Source organism: Oncorhynchus masou, chromosome 27 (assembly GCF_036934945.1).
Source record: "Oncorhynchus masou masou isolate Uvic2021 chromosome 27, UVic_Omas_1.1, whole genome shotgun sequence".
Taxonomy (NCBI): Eukaryota; Metazoa; Chordata; class Actinopteri; order Salmoniformes; family Salmonidae; genus Oncorhynchus; species Oncorhynchus masou.
Window position 1 is genome coordinate 43,245,849 of NC_088238.1, and position 16,600 is coordinate 43,262,448.

General features: G+C 47.9%; 1 protein-coding gene and 2 non-coding genes across 5 annotated transcripts in view; all 3 read left to right on the plus strand.

Annotated features, from left to right (window-relative positions):
• LOC135516231 (apoptotic chromatin condensation inducer in the nucleus-like) overlaps positions 1–16,600 on the plus strand; it is a 29,016-nt gene that overhangs the window by 3,424 nt on the left and 8,992 nt on the right. The window contains exons 3-10 of one of the 3 annotated variants that reach the window (XM_064940371.1): positions 234–345; positions 1,163–1,236; positions 1,405–4,224; positions 4,721–4,797; positions 8,947–9,070; positions 13,713–13,758; positions 16,074–16,222; positions 16,377–16,520. In XM_064940371.1, coding sequence (XP_064796443.1) covers positions 234–345; positions 1,163–1,236; positions 1,405–4,224; positions 4,721–4,797; positions 8,947–9,070; positions 13,713–13,758; positions 16,074–16,222; positions 16,377–16,520 — 3,546 coding nt within the window. The remainder of the gene's footprint in view (positions 1–233; positions 346–1,162; positions 1,237–1,404; positions 4,225–4,720; positions 4,798–8,946; positions 9,071–13,712; positions 13,759–16,073; positions 16,223–16,376; positions 16,521–16,600) is intronic. The other 2 variants (XM_064940375.1, XM_064940374.1) reach the window with 2 other exon arrangements.
• On the plus strand, positions 762–880 carry LOC135516615 (small nucleolar RNA U6-53/MBII-28). The gene has a single exon (XR_010451962.1). It is a non-coding gene; the product is annotated as a small nucleolar RNA U6-53/MBII-28 (small nucleolar RNA).
• LOC135516617 (small nucleolar RNA U6-53/MBII-28) lies at positions 4,337–4,438 on the plus strand. Its single transcript, XR_010451963.1, has one exon. It is a non-coding gene; the product is annotated as a small nucleolar RNA U6-53/MBII-28 (small nucleolar RNA).

Genomic DNA, 16,600 nt, shown 5'->3' on the forward strand with positions numbered 1-16,600 from the left:
GTGGAAGTTACCTGATTTTCATTTTCAGTCACCTGTGTGTTTGACCAGAGCTTTATTTATTTTTTACCCTCAAATTGATTAGAACATACAGTATTTCTACCTGTATCGTTACATTTAAGGTTGTCTGTCTTATATATTTTTAGATTGGGGTGAGTCCTGTATATATTAAATTACACAGATAGCCTTTCCCTTCCTGTTTTCTAATGTTGTGCCTATATCCCATGTGTGTTTAGATTGGGGAGGAGATGAGCCAAAACAGCTTTATAAAGCAGTACCTGGCTCAGCAGCAGGAGCTCCTCCGCCAGAGGCTGGAGAGAGAGGCCAGGGAGGCAGCCGAGGCCGACGGTAAAACATCCACAACAAGGCTCTAATATCCACACGAGCATACACTACTTAGCATGTAATGCTAGTGTGGAGTGGGCATTGGAACATAATCCCAGTCTATTCCAATATCCACACTAGCATACTACTTAGTGTGAAGCAATGTTTTGAGAATACATTCTAAGTGGTATGCAAGTGTGGACATCTCCTCTCTACCTGAACACTGGATGATGTACCCAATGCTTTGTGCAGTTGGCACATGTATGTCTGGATAGATAGTGGCACAATAGTGTTTGTTGACAATGGTATATACCTGAATGCAGGGCAGTTAGATTGGTGCCCTATACATCTGCATATTGATGTACCTGAGTGAACATCTCATCAGCATATATGGATAGTGGGCCCATTTCACCATGTTATGTCACCCAAGTCCTTATTGTCTCCGATGATGATCCCGCCATGCTAATACTGATGTATCAGACTGACAATGTGTCTATCTGGGTGCAAGTGAGTTAAACTCACCTTCTCATACTGACTGGGTCAGTGTGGGCTGAGGAGAACTACTAGGAATTAACCACGATTCCTACTCTAATATATTTTACTCAAAAGGCTACAAATAACTTCTGCCAGTTTAATTTATTATTGTATACCGTTTATTTTGGTGAGTGAGTGAGCAGTCTTTGTTTACTCCATTCCCAATTGAATTGTTGTGTAGAGTCTGGAGACGTCCCAGTTTCATCCTTTCTAAATGGCCAAAAATCTTATTTTGTTGTCAAACAAATGGTGTGCTGCATGGCCTTTTTTTGGGTAAACTCTGACCCCTGACCTCTCTGTGAAACAGAAAGCCCAGCAGGCCCCGAGGAGGAGGAGCACACAGAGGAGGGCAACGACAGCGATTCCTATAACCCTGACAAGGTCAGTAGCCTACACACAGACAGTAGCAGAAGACGCTAAAAAGCCAACCACATTTGAACGGTCCTCCAGATATATGTATTGTCCTATAAGTTATATTGTTCATATCAGCCTAGCTAACAATCAAAATGTTTCTCTCTCCTTCCCCCAACCTGTCTTCTCCCACCCCAGCATCGCCCCATGCCCTCCCAGCCCCCACTGACCCGAGCTGAGGAAGAGGGTGGAGGAGGGCCAATGATGATGGGGCACCAGGGCCAAGGGATGATGATGGGGCACCAGGGCCAAGGAATGATGATGGGGAAAGGCCAGGGGATGATGGGCCAAGGGATGATGTCTCGCAGACCAGACTTTGGCCCAGGCTCTGTGCCTCAGGAGTCTCCTGACGCCCCCGGAGGTCCTGGATCCTGGATGCAGCAGCGTCCCTCCCTCCAACATGGCCTCCACCACGAGGAGCCCACCACCCCCTCCCCGCCCCGAGCTGTGGCCTCCCTCTCGGTGCGCGTCCTAGGGGACCCTGAGCGCCAGGGCCTGCCCCCGTCCATGCCCCCCCGCGCCCAGACCCAGGAGAAGGAAGGCACCGCCCCAGCGGATGACGACCGGCCCGCCCACTCTGTGCTCCACCTCAGCCGCTCCGCCCGTGCAGCAGCTGGCAGTAACCGTGTCCAGGAAGACTGTGACGATGATGATGACAGCAGTGAGGAGGATGAAGATGAGTGGGGACCTGCGGCGAGGAGAGGTGGCGGAAGAGGGTTAGCCCCTCCCCCCCATCTCCAGCAGCCTTCCCCCAGCGTGCCAGCGGCCCGAGAGAGATCCAGACGCAAGCTCCAGCCTCCGCAACACATCCCCCCTCAGCAGGTAGTACACCAGCCCCCCATGCAGCTCCGCCAGCCCACCCCGCCCCCCTCTCCACCCCCAGAGCTCTCCTTCCCCCTTCCCGACACCCCCAAACAGAGCCCGCCCGACATGGATGAGGATCCAGAAGGGGCTGGGGTGTCCGTCCGCCCCCCTCCAGGTGGTCTCCAGAGGCAGGACTCTGACTCCAGCTCCCGATCCAGCAGCCCAGAGCCCCGAGCCAAGCGCCGACCCGGACCCCTCTCCTTGCTGGCCCGCAAGATGGCGTCCGAGGGAGCTTACGGGAAGAGAGGCGAGGATGCGCCGGCGGACAGCCAGACAGGTCCTCGAGGGGAGGCTTCCAGACCAGGAGATGGAGTTGGCAGCAGCCCAGGAGCTGGAGCAGGACCGGTGGTTGAGGTGGTCATGTTCCCTGGGGCTGCTATCACCCACACAGGAGGCAGCACAGGGCACACGGGATTCGTCACTGTACCTGAGGTCCCTGCACCAGTGGTTATGTTTGGATCAGGAGCCCAGTCCCATCCTCTCCCTCTGCTGTCTGTGACAGCTGTCCCCAGCATAACCCTCACAACCGAGCCCCATGGTCCATCTGGAGAGACGGCACAGAAGAAGACAGAGAAAGAAACAAAGCTGGCGGAGGAAAAGGAGAGGAAGATGAAGCAGGTGGTGAAGGAGGAGGAGAGTCACCTGCCGCCATGGCAGCGTGGACGTGACTTGACGCTTCCATCTGCGTCTTCACAGTTTGGGTCTGGGGGGTCAGAGGAGCCTGTGATGGACCAGGGAGACACCCCGAAAAAGTCACCCTCCGGCAGGGACAAACCCCTCTCCTCTGCTTCCGGCTCAGCCATGACGACCACCACCTCCCCACCTGCCATCGCCCCCAAGAAGTCCCGCATGTTCTCCGACACCTCCTCCGGCTCCATGACCTCCCCTCCCAAACCTGTGCAGCAGGGGTCTGTGGTGGTGACCACCCCAGGGGAACTCCCTGAACCCCATTGCATATCTGTGAGACCCCAGGCAGTCCTTGTCTCAGGGGCACAGCAGCACACAGACGACACCATGGAGGTCACCGCACTGAACAAGGTGTCCGTGGAGAAGCCTGGATGGAAAGCTGGAGGAGATGATGAGAAGATGGAGAAGGAGCGTGACAGAATGGCACAGAAGGAGCGTGCCAGCCAGGCGGAGAAGGAGCGTGCCAGCCAGGCGGAGAAGGAGCGTGCCAGCCAGGCGGAGAAGGAGCGCGCCAGCCAGGCGGAGAAGGAGCGCGCCAGCCAGGCGGAGAAGGAGCGCGCCAGCCAGGCGGAGAAGGAGCGCGCCAGCCAGGCGGAGAAGGAGCGCGCCAGCCAGGCGGAGAAGGAGCGCGCCAGCCAGGCGGAGAAGGAGCGCGCCTGCCTGGCGGAGAAGGAGCGCGCCAGCCTGGCGGAGAAGGAGCGCGCCAGCCTGGCGGAGAAGGAGCGCGCCAGCCGGGCGGAGAAGGAGCGCGCCAGCCGGGCGGAGAAGGAGCGCGCCAGCCTGGCGGAGAAGGAGCGCGCCAGCCTGGCGGAGAAGGAGCGCGCCAGCCTGGCGGAGAAGGAGCGCGCCAGCCTGGCGGAGAAGGAGCGCGCCAGCCTGGCGGAGAAGGAGCGCGCCAGCCTGGCGGAGAAGGAGCGCGCCAGCCTGGCGGAGAAGGAGCGCGCCAGCCTGGCGGAGAAGGAGCGCGCCAGCCAGGGGGAGAAGGAGCGCGCCAGCCAGGGGGAGAAGGAGCGCGCCAGCCTGGGGGAGAAGGAGCGCGCCAGCCAGGGGGAGAAGGAGCGCGCCAGCCAGGGGGAGAAGGAGCGTGCCAGCCAGGAGAAGGGGACTTCTAAACCCGGGGAGACCAGGAGAAGGGGACCTGAAGAGACTGTTGAGGTTGAGCCCATGGGACCTGTTCTACCCCCTTCTTATCCAGGTAAGGGAGAAGATGAGAGGAAGGGGAAGGAAGATGAGAGGATGAGGAGGAAGGAAGATGAGAGGAAGAAGGAAGCAGAGCGAGGCAGGCGTGGGGAGAGGGTGAGGCACAGGAGGTCATCTCCCTCTAGTGGTGGCGACTCTTCATCCTCGGACTCTGGATCCTCTTCGTCACATTCCTCTGGCTCCACCTCCTCCCAGGACAAAAAAAAGGTTAGTGATTGGCTAATCTGGATGTCAATCGAATCTTTCTCTCTGCAATGACAAGCTACCATCACAATACAGTGCTCGAGCAGTGTACACATTAGTTCTTGCTTATGCTTCTGTCCGATGATGATCCCGCCATGCTAATACTGATGTGCCAGACTGACAGTGTGTCAGTGTGGGTGCAAGTGAGTTAAACTCACCTTCTCATACTGACTGGTTCAGTGTGAGCTGAGGAGAACTAGTGAAAGATGCTTCATGACCTGCATATGCCATGCTTATTTCTTAATATTATTTTCCACTAACAATTAACATAACCTATCTTTCCTCATACAATCGTATGCCTTGCTTCTTAACAAATTCCCATCTTGTCTAACTTTTCTTTATTGAATCACATTGACTTGATCTAAAAGTGGCTTATTTTTGCCTCTAACATAACACGTTGATATTTTGCTATATATTGCCAATTGTCTGTGATTTTCTCACTCTTTTGTTTGTTTATCAGAAGACTGGCACAGGAAAAGGAAGAGGGGATGAAAAGAGAAGACTGTACAAAGGAGGAGAGAAGAAACAAACTGCCAGGTCAGCCATAGTACCATTTTGAGTTGCTCTCACACACACACACTCCTTGCTATTCTTTGAACACACTAACACACACTTCACATAAACAATCCTTGGTGAGGTGCTCACATTTTCCCACCTGCACTTTCGCATGCATTATCAATTGTAGATATTTCTGTATATGCACTCGGGCTCTGGTAAGGGGAAGCTTCTGCAAACCTTTCAAAACCAAGTGACATTGTGCTCACGGTGTTGCTGATATAGGCCTACACAGATTCACAAAATAATACTCTCTCACACCTGTCTGTCACTTAATGAATTTTTTCCAACTGAATACAATCCTGAATGCCAGTTTGTAGGTTTACATGCACAAGAAACATGATTGAGGTGCACACACACTATTACCACCTGCAACAGTCCATATCATATCATCTATTCCCCCCCTATGTCTCGTCTCTGCCGCCATTATTTTTTTTGTCTGCAATGTGAATGTGTCTTTGGATGACTTGAACACATGCAGAACACTTCATTCTGGTCATTGAGCCGTGGAGGATTGGACTCCAGGAGTGGATGGACGTCGCAAGGTAGCAATTGAGAGTTTAATGATTTATAATAAAAGCAGGAAGCACCTTCAGAAAACATGTGTGGATGTGTGTGTGTGCAGATGTATACGTCTTGTCTCGTCATCATGACGTTTGACTGTCTATTAATGACCATGAGTGAAGTATATGTTTAATGGGTTTTAATGTGTTTTCTACTACTCCTTGCCTGGAAACCCGACGTTGAATTGCATTGAATTCTATGTCTGACAGAAATGAACGTTTGAATCAGGAAAGTTTCCTCGCAAGACTTCTACGTGCCAGAAAGTTGAATACAATTATATGTTATTGTACTTTACCAGTTGGTCCTTTTGGCGGCGGGAATGTGAGAATATATGCACAGGATATAATAATTACATATTTTTCAAATTGCGTTCAGATTTCTATCACCTGTAGCATGCGCAGAACCATGTAAACACGTCCACGGCAAGTATACATACGTTTCGTGATAGAAATCAGGTGAAATCTGAACGCACTACCAGCGCTTTAACACATTTGTGTAGATATACTTTCCTGTGGATATAGTCTCACATTCCTACTGCCAAAAGGACCAACGACTACATGGACAACCGGTAAAGCACGGTAAAATATAATTTTATTCAACGTTCTGGCTTGAGGTCGTGAAAGGAAACTTTACTGACTCAAGCGATCATTTCTGACCAATGTAGAATTCGATGCAATTCTACACCCAACTGTAAAGTTGTTACAATAGAGCGTTAGCTTCTCCGGCAGTGTTGTAAACAATCAAATCGCTTACTCACACGAATAGATATTATAGAAAAGGGCAACGGTCAGTGCTTATCGATATCCTTGGGACGTCCCAACTCTTCACTTAACTCCTACCATTTTACATTTCAACTTCCAATTGGTTAATGTCCAATTATTTATATACAATAGATGACTGACAGGGGGCGCTGTTTTGAAGCCACCGCTCCATCTTGCCACTCCCCCACCGTTGTAAAAAATATTTTGAAATTGCCTACATTTGCTTTTGCCACTAAATCTATTAGACACCTTCATACATCTTTTTTTTTTTTGTCCTGTTACTGTCCCCACTACAACATACATGTAATTTTGCCCTTGAAACACTGTACAATTCCTATGGAGGACTGCGCCATTATGGCCGACCGGAGTCTTCAAAGCCTCTAATTGACCAATGCATAGCATTCGCAATACAGGGTTTATTTACATCATTGGTAAAGTCAGAGTTGGGACATCCAAGGCAGCGGCAAAGATTGTAGCGGTAGTCGTATTTATTGTCAGGCGCCCAATGCGGCAGTCCCACAGCCGGTGTGGCTTTGGCCATTATCTATTATTGACAAGATGGTCGAGTGACCACTCTAACAATGGAAGTGCTTGTCCTCAAAGATGGATGGCAGGCGAGATCAGGTGGGATCATATTGGCCAATAAGGGCAGATACGCGTGTGAACAAGAGTCACAACTCTGAGTCGTTTTTTGATGTTGTCAAACACTACACTCATTGACCTGTATGCACACATTTCCAATTTCGTGGTCTGGTTTTGGGTGGAGTAAACCCTCTCGCTTCTTCCTCTTTGCCTTGGCTGAGAAGAGAGACGGGTCCTCGCTCTCTCACTCCTCACACTAATTTCCCCTCCCGGCTCGCTATCCAATATGGCCGTCGTGAGTGTATTGCTACTCTGATACCGTCGCAGTGCACAAACCCCGCAGCCGCATAAGGATTTCTCCTCGATTTTAATCCACGCTTTACTGGAGTAATCAATTACGATAGAGCGTTGTCTGTCGGGGGTTCCAGCCCGGCAATATGCTGTCAGAAGGCAACAAAAACGGGTAAGATAGAGAGGGGTTAGGCATTACGTTGCTAGCTGCTAACGTTACCCTTGGTTTCATCGCTAGTCGCTAACGCGCTGATAGCTTGTCACTTGTGTCATGTCTCAAATCCTCGTTCAACCTGCCCATCTGGTGCCTTTTATATTCGGATTATGGCTAAACTGTCGTATCATGCGTTGTCATGGTCAGCTATTGACGTGGTCGTTTGATTATTACATACGAAGTGTGTTACATGCGACGTGCACGTGAGTCTCGCTCTCCACGTCCACGGGGGTGTGGATCGGATTGCCTCGTGTTGGGGGGGAGGGGATGGGAGATACCGGGGTAACTCCGTGATAACTCATGTTTTAAATCTTGATGACCAAATCTATTACACGGATAAATAAGTAGTATAGCTGGTAGTGGTTTGATTAAAGGCGTAATGGTGAGAATCATGCAGTAGCAGCGTTTCATTTTATTAAACATCGAATGACTTCCTCGTTACTCTTGACTGTCATAACATGTTTTTCTGGTGTATACTAAAACTCACCTACACTCACTGTGAATCCATTGGATGTTTAGAGACCATTTTATATATCTCAATGATAGAGAAACTGCCTGTCTCACCTTATGAATCAGTGTGTGTATCTCAAATCACACCTATCACTGGTATGAATCTATAGATAATATAATGTGTGAATCCAGGGGGTATTCCTGATTTTAATTGTCCAATTCACATGTCGTTTTTTATGCTCCTTTGTCTTGAGATAGCTTTGTCTGATACCATCTATGTATAAATATATGGCTCTGGTGTCAGATTGTTAAGCGAGATGAGTTGTGGTGATGTTAAATGCGCAAGTGTCACCATGGGAGATCATTAATACACAAGACATCTGTTGGCCATCAAGTTGTTTTTGTGTACCCTTATGGTGTGACATACTTTTCCTTTTCCCAACTGGCAAGGCTTACTGTTGATGAGACTGTCTCGTGCGGGTACCACATGTACAATCAACGCTTAATGTGTATAGCAAGGATTAATGATAAAATAGGAAATTGAAAAAATAGGGGCCTCTCTTCGTGAAACACAGGGGCAGTTCCTTAGCCCAACACACACACACTCTTAATGATCACTTAAGGGACCAGCTGCTCCTGCACTGCTGCACTGCTGCCCCACTGGGGTCGAGTTCTAGTAGACATCTGGCCCCTAGCTCCTTACAGGTCTCAGATTGCAGGTGTATGTTTTTTGAGGGGGGAGGAGACGCATGCGTAACAATTGACTTTGTTTTGGTGTGGAGGAGGTGGAAGGCTTGAGGATGCAATATTGAAGATTTCCAATCAGTTGGCACTCAGCGATGTTATGACCCTGTAAATAATCACCTCTGTGTGTTTTGAGGTGTATTTGTGACCCCGGTGCTGGGTGTCAGTTGGCTGCTTGATGGTGTGAGTAAGTTATTTATAGTACACTGTCCCAGATCACTGGCCTTAACCAACCTTTCCCTTCTCTCTCTCGTCCTCCATCTGTCCTCTGTGTGTCTCCGGCTCTCTTCTCCGAGGTAGAGGTAGCCTCTCATCCATCTTCTCTTCTCTGCTTTTTAACGAGGGACACATTTGAGTTACTTCGTACCTGATTGTCTCTTCAATTGTCATGGCTAATGAGAGTTGGTAGGACAAGAGACCACAGATGTAATCTATGTTTAGAATTTATGACATTTTCATTCAGATCTTTGTATGATAATCTTCTCTCTCTGCCCCACACTCTCTCCCTCCCTCTTTCTCCCCCAGGGAGGTAAAGCAGTCTTCCCTGTCAGAGCCATCTGGCCCTATGGAGGTGGAGAGGCCAGACCCAGGCCAGACCCAGCCCACCCCTGTCGGGGGCCCACAGAACAGTGAGGGCTGCATGGAGGAGGTAAGGCCGCTGAGAGGGAGGGGTTGGGAACTAGGAGCAGGGGGAGGGGGGGTCCGTCAGTGGATGTTTCTGGAACTAACCACCCTCATCCTATGGCTTAAGTCTGGTACCGTGTGACAAATAGCACCCTATTCCCTATATAGTGCACTACTTTTGACCAGGGCCCATAGGGCTCTGGTCAAAGGTAGTGCATTCGAGGTAACAGGGTGCCATTTGGGACCCAGACACAGTTATAGAGAGAACCTTACACATACAGAAGTATAACAGTGAACGACCATACTAACGCCCTTGTAACTATGGCTTAGAGTTAAAACACTCATCGGTATGGGACTGAATGATCTCACATCTCCTCGTCCTTTGACGGAGTTCGATACAGCCATTCTTTGCAACATACACTCCCACACAGAGGTGCCATACACACACACATTATTCTGTACTCATTATTTTCATAGAGCAGTTGCCTAAGCGACTGGACTGCAGGCGGTTCATCCCTAATGGGGTGTGAAATTAGATGTTAACTCCACACAGACTGCATGCATGCTCCACATCACGATGTTGTTTGGTCAGTGTGGGTGTCTGTGTCAGTGTGGGGTTGTGAGAGGGTGAGTTAAGTTAATCTACAGTCACATTCCTCCTTATCATACTTAGGACTCACTTTCAGATAAATATACATACATTTTCACTAATCCTATAATGGCCATACACAGTTTTGTAATAATAATTAGAGCCATCAAAGGGAAACGGAGTTAAATGTATTTGGTTTTCCATTTTGGAATTAGCAAAAACCTTGACTACTTGAGTGCATTGCTGTAAACCAGCAATGCACCGTGGCTAATAGGACCCTCATTTTGATTGATCTACCATGAGATAACTTCAGAGAATTGTCTGCTCTTTTACATATTGCAGATTATAAACTAATGTGATTTGGTATTCAGCTAAATAAACCCTTTTGAAATGGCTCACCCTCACCGTGTGCGTGTGCGTGTTTGGGACCATGACCTCAGGGTTTGCATGAGTAATAGCCCCTGACAGAGCATCAAGGCTCTCTCCCTCCTCTCTCTTTATCTCCTTTTTGTCTCTCACTCTCCCCCTTTCCTTCTCTGACTCTGCTTTCTTTCTTTCTCTCCCCAACTGACTCTTGCTCTCACTCTTTCTCCCTCTGTTTCTCACTCTACTGATGATCTCTCGCTCTCTTTCCCCCTCGCGCTCTCTCTGGCCTGACTCTGTCCATCTTTATCTCTGTCATTCCCATGATCTCTTTATCTCTCTTGGTGTGACTGCTGTTTTAAAACCCCATTGATTGCTTTGTTACGAAGGTGCCCATGCCTCTTCCATTGTCCCTAACGGTACCTGCGTACTACTGCTACTACTACTCCAACTTCTGCCCCGCTATGCCCAAGCGCCTCGGCTGTACCTGATCTAGGCCCCAGAGTGACAGCTACTACTACACCACATCTGACCGCACTGAGTTAGCCTCAGAGAGAGAACCAGAGAGCCAGAGCCTGCAAGGCCTCCCCTCTAAGCCTCCAGCCAAGACCAGCGCTGAGCCATACAGACAAGCTGAACCACCAAGGCCTTGCCTAACCTTCAGGTCAGTGCTGAGCCAACCACGGAACCAGAGGCTGAGCCTGCAAGTCCTCCCCGGGACCAAAGCCTCAACTCCAGCCCAACCCTAGGCCAACCACGACCTGAGCTGGACCCACCAATGTCCCGTGCTGAGCCAGCCAAAACAGGCAGAAACACAACAAACCACGAAACCACAACCAGCACAAGAACCCTGGGGAGGGAAGCCTACTCACTGGACTGCCTGGTGGAGAGAGGGGGAGGGGGACGTTGTTTCCTGTTGTCACCTTCCCTTTCTTCCGCCATTTTGTGGAGGAGCTACAGCTACTCTCCACACACCTACCGAGAGAAAGAAAGTGGACTACGGACTCGTTGCAGACAAGATGAGTCCAGAGGTCCTGCTACTTCCTGCTGTTTGTCCCCATGTCTTCCTTCCAGTCTGCCCCCTACTGGTTGAGAGGACTGTAAATAGGCAGATGATTTCTGCCTCATTGACTTGAATGAACTGGGACCACCTACACACTTATAAGGACCAAACCGATAATCGGAAATGACACCAAGTGGACTTTTTCTGACACCTCTCCTAGCTATGTGTCTTCAATGTAGACACTCAAGTGGATTATTGAAATGGACTTAACGTGTTTTTGGACTACATATTTTCTCATAAAGACATTAACCTCTGAGTGCAAGAACTTATGGAACTGTTTTGTTACTGCAGGCCCTTTTGTTGGCTCTTTCCCCTGTTCTGAATGCTCCTATTGGCTTGACCTGCCAGCAGCCAACCTGGACCTTGATTGGCTGGTCAGCCTTTATCAGACTGCTGCATCTGATTTGAACTTTTCACCTGTATCAAAGATTGGGGCACATTTTTGGGGCAAATCTGGTTACAGTGCACACAAAGAATATGTCATCAGTGCTTATAGCCTACATTCTGAATTGACAACTGGGTGTTTGTCCAGACATCTGTAAGAGACTTTCAAAGCTATTTATAGAACATCTCCCCTCACTGAACCTTTTTATAAAACTACTCGAGGCATTATGGACGTGAACTTCAATCCGTGGTCTCATTGGACTATTGGTTATTACACCATCAGACTTTTCAGCTGCAACTTTGCAAGTCTATACGTCACACAAATTCTGTCATGACATCAGGGGATCCAATTTCTTTATATTGGGACCTCAAACGTTTTGACCCCTTCTAACCATATTTGTTCGCTAAACCAACCATTCAGGAATCCCTTGCCTCACAAGCTAAAGGCAAAATGACTCTTTATCAAGCAAAGCACCAGTCAGTTGAGAAAAGCCTTCTTCCCCCTCTCGTTCGAGAAAAAAAAAACAAGTCCAAAGCTAAGATCACTTCCTGCCTGCCGGCTAATCACCATTCAGCACACTCAAATCGAGTCCCGCCCTCACTCCTCTGCCTTCTCTGATTGGACCCTTGTTGCCTAGATACAGTACACACTGCCGTGCGGTTGGGCCATAGCCAAGCCAGTGAGGAATCAGGTGTCGATGGTACCAGGAAATGACTTGTCATTTTTCTCTCTATTTGAGATGTATTTTACTTTTTTAATTAACTTAAGTAATGTCAGATAGTTTCTTCTCAGATCTGTTTGGTCATTTCAAGACAGGAGGATTGACTTCATTTTGCTATGTGTAACTCAATATAAACATTTTTTTAAACTGTCATGATTACTGCAGTTTCAAGTTGATAAAATATCCTAATTTGATATGTAGCCTATCCTAAGTGTCTGCATGCATTTCCTGGCAGAACACCATTCTTTGTTTGAATCATCCACTGAATTGGATCTGCAGTATCAGCCTAGACCTGCTCAGGGGTCTCTGGTCTGACAGACGAGGTCTCCAGCGCCCACCCCTCCACCTCTGTGACATTGAACACTCCGTCACAACCCAAACACTAACTCACAACATTGTATGTAGATGTTTAGGCACCAACACAGGCCCTTGTACATTTTAAGGGCAACAAAATGTAAGGTACATAATGAAAGGGAAAGGGGGACATCTCGACAGTTGTACAACTGAAATGTCTTCCGCATTTAACCCAACCCCTCTGAATCAGAGACTATATATACTGAACCAAAAATATAAACGCAAAATATGAAGTGTTCGTCCCATGTTTCATGAGCTGAAATAAAAGATTCCAGAAATATTCCATACGCACAAACTTTTTCTATGTTGTGCACAAATTTGTAAAATGCTGACTAACAGGGATGTTAATCATTTGTCAATATCGTCCACCCACCTGACACGTGTGGTATATCAAGTAGCTGACTTAAACACCATGATCATTACACAGATGCACATTTTGCTGGGGACAATTAAAGGCCACTCTAAAAGGTGCAGTTTTGTCACAACCCGATGCCACAGATGTCTCAAGTATGTCCAACTGGCCTCACAACCGTAGACCACATGTAACCACGCTTGGGGGGGGGGGGGGTGGTGTTGAGGAGTATTTCTGTCTGTAGTAAAGCACTTTTGTGAGGAAAAACTCATTCTTATTGGCCGGGCATGGATACCATAAAGATGCATTAATACAGTTAATGTCAGTCTGTCTTATACTCAACCAGGTCTCTACAGTCTAGCAGAGGAAAGCTTGCCGGTGCCTTAAATTAGACCCTTTTATATAGCATATTCTATGCACTTGGTTTGTCCTCAGTTGGTACTACACCCACACCACAGCAACACCGCAGTAGGAGGATTTTCTGTGAATTACCACTGTGCCTACACCAACACACCAGTAGGAGTGTACTTTAGATGTCTAGTGATTAAGTTGCAGTGCTACACTTACACACGTAGGAACATATTAATTCGTCTTAATCTTCCAGTGTCTTTGAACAAAGGTGGAGGCGAACGTGTCTGGAGTTTCCCTCTGTATCGACCAAGCCCCCCCCCCCCCCCATCTTCTCCTTATGCGGGTTAATAGGAGCCTGTCAGACAGTTCTCTCCCTCTATCCCCCACCCCTCTCTCTCTCTCTGTGTGTTTAGTATGTTGTCACAGTATCTGGGTCTCATCTCACCCCACGCCCCCGGGGTATCTGTTACATCCTCTCTCTCTTTCCAGAGCACCACTCCTAAAGCGTTCGCTGCACGCAAGATCTCCTTGACCAGTGAGTATTACCAGTTTGGCTAACTGTTGCCTGTCCTGTACTGGATCCCCTCTAATCTAGACCGTAGAAAATAATCACATCAGTCTAGATACATTCCAGGCCGCGGGTCCCGACAGATCATTGTGACGCGTCAGCATTTTTCATGCTACGGGCAGTCATAAGACTACTTTTGGACAAACATTTCTTGGAAACGGACGTCTTTCTGCTTCGTGTGCGTTTAAACTAGATCGACCTAAAAGCACATATTTGTTGCAATATTCACACACACACACACAAGTTCAGTAGCCTACCGCTCCTTCTAGTTGGGCGTGCGGGATCTAGTGCGCCTCGTTGAAATAGAGTAACCTGCCTAGTGACTGCATGGGCGGAGAATCACGTGGCAGTTATCATTCCAAGGAAATTAACTTCAATATGATTAGACTAGTTTACTACAGTGTCTGTACTATAAATATTGCAAATCAAATTGGATTTGTTACATGCGCCGGATACAACAGGTGTAGTAGACCTTAGTGAAATGCTTACTTACAAGCCCTTAACCAACAGTGCAGATATAAGAAAAATAAGTGTTAAGTGAAAAATGCAAAGAGTCTGGGTAGCCATTTGAATAGCTGTTCAGGAGTCTTATGGCTTAGGGGTAGAAGCTGTTAAGAAGCCTTTTGGACCTAGACTTGGCACTCCGGTACCATTTGTCGTGTGGTACCAGAGAGAACAGTGTATGACTAGGGTGGCTGTAGTCTTTGACAATTTTTAAGGCCTTCCTCTGACACTGCCTGGTATAGAGGTCATGGATGGCAGAAAGCTTGGCCCCAATGTTGCACTGGGCCGTACGCCCTACGCTCTAGAGCCTTGTGGTCGGAGGCTGAGCAGTTACCATACCAGGCAGTGATGCAACCAGTCGGAATGCTCTCGATGGTGCATCTGTAGAACTTTTTGAGGATCTGAGGACCCATGCCAAATCTTTTCAGTCTCCTGAGAGGGAATAGCCTTTGTTGTGCCCTCTTCACGACTGTCTTGGTGTGTTTGGACCATGATAGTTTGTTGATGTGGACACCAAGGAACTTGAAGCACTCAACCTGCTCCACTACATCTTGTTTGTGAGAATGGGGGTGTGCTCGGTCCTCCTTTTCCTGTAGTCCACAATCATCTCCTTTGTCTTGATCACGTAGAGGGAGAGGTTGTTGTCCTGGCACCACATGGCCAGGTCTCTGCGCTCGTCCCTACAGGCAAACTTGATGGTGTTGGAGTCGTGCCTGGCCATGCAGTCATGAGTGAACAGGAAGTACAGGAGGGGACTGAGCACGCACCCCTGAGAGTTCCCCATGTTGAGGATCAGTGTAACGAATGTGTCGTTACCTACCCTTACCATCTGGTGGCGGCCCGTCAGGAAGTCCAGGATCCAGTTGCAGAGGGAGATGTTTAATACCAGGGTCCTTAGAATGAGGTAGTAAGTAACAAGAAAATTTCCCAGGACAGAGACACATCAGATATTGTCAGAAAGCTTAAATTCTTGCTAATCTAACTGCACTGTCCAAATTACAGTAGCTATTACAATGAAATAATACCATGCTATTGTTTGAGGAGCATGCACAGTTAATGCAACCGCTGGGTCAGATTTCATAAACGCTTTACTGAAAAACCACACCGTGCTACAATCTGAGTACAGCGCTCAGAGACCAAAACAACCCAAACAGATATCTGCCATGTTGTGTTGTCAACAGAAGTCAGAAATAGCATTATAAATATTCACTTACCTTTGATGATCTTCATCATAATGCACTCCCAGGAATCCCAGTTCCACAATTAATGTTTGTTTTGTTCGATAATGTCCATCATTTATGTCCAAATACCTCCCCTTTGTTTGCGCGTTTAGCCCAGTAATCCAAACTCACGACGCGCGATCACTAGGAGCAGACGAAAATTCAAAAAGTTCCTTTACAGTTCGTAGAAACATGTCATGATGTATAGAATCAATCTTTAGGATATACATCAGACTATCATAATTCTTATGTCTGTAATTCAGTATTCCCTTTTGTAACTTTTATTCTTCCTTATTATCCTCCTCATGTTGTGCAGACAATATCCTTACGAACATGCTAAATTACAGTACAACAGTACCAGTACTCCTTTTGAATATATTTTTGTATTTTTATTGTTACTATTTCAAAGTAATTTTTTTTAAAGCTAATTTGTCTTGCATTTTAAATTCTGCTTTGTTGAAAGGGCTCGTAAATAAGCGTTTCACTGTAAAACTCTACACCTGTTGTATTTGAACGCAGGTGAAAAATATATACTTACCATGTTATTCATCCTCTCAGCAGGCAGTAAGACGTCTCCGGAGGGAGCAGCAGCAGCAGGGGGGGAGGCAGAGTCCGGGACCGCTGCTGGGAGGAAGAGGAGGTGGGGATCCAGCACGGCTGTCAACGCCAAGAAACCATCCATCAGCATCACCACAGACTCACTCAAGGTACTGTACATGGCAGCACACACACATACAGACAGGCACACAATCTGAAGAAGAAAAGAACACCCTAAAAATCCTTGTTTCAATTCAGACACAACATGGGTTCAAAGTTGTTATATTCAGACTATTGTCCTCATTTCTCCCCTTCTCCTACCAGTCTCTGATCCCAGACATCAAGCCCAGTCAGGATGCTGTGGTGGATCTCCACCCTGATGACATCCAGTTGTCTGGGGACGAGGACACCACCAGGGAGGACCAGGGCCTGGACAAGGGCCTCAAGATCAGACGCACTGTCACACAGGTGGGGAAAGGGGCCTGGGGAGTGGATCAGACCAACTTTAATAGGCTACTGTATAATTCAAAATATTGAACCTTTATTTA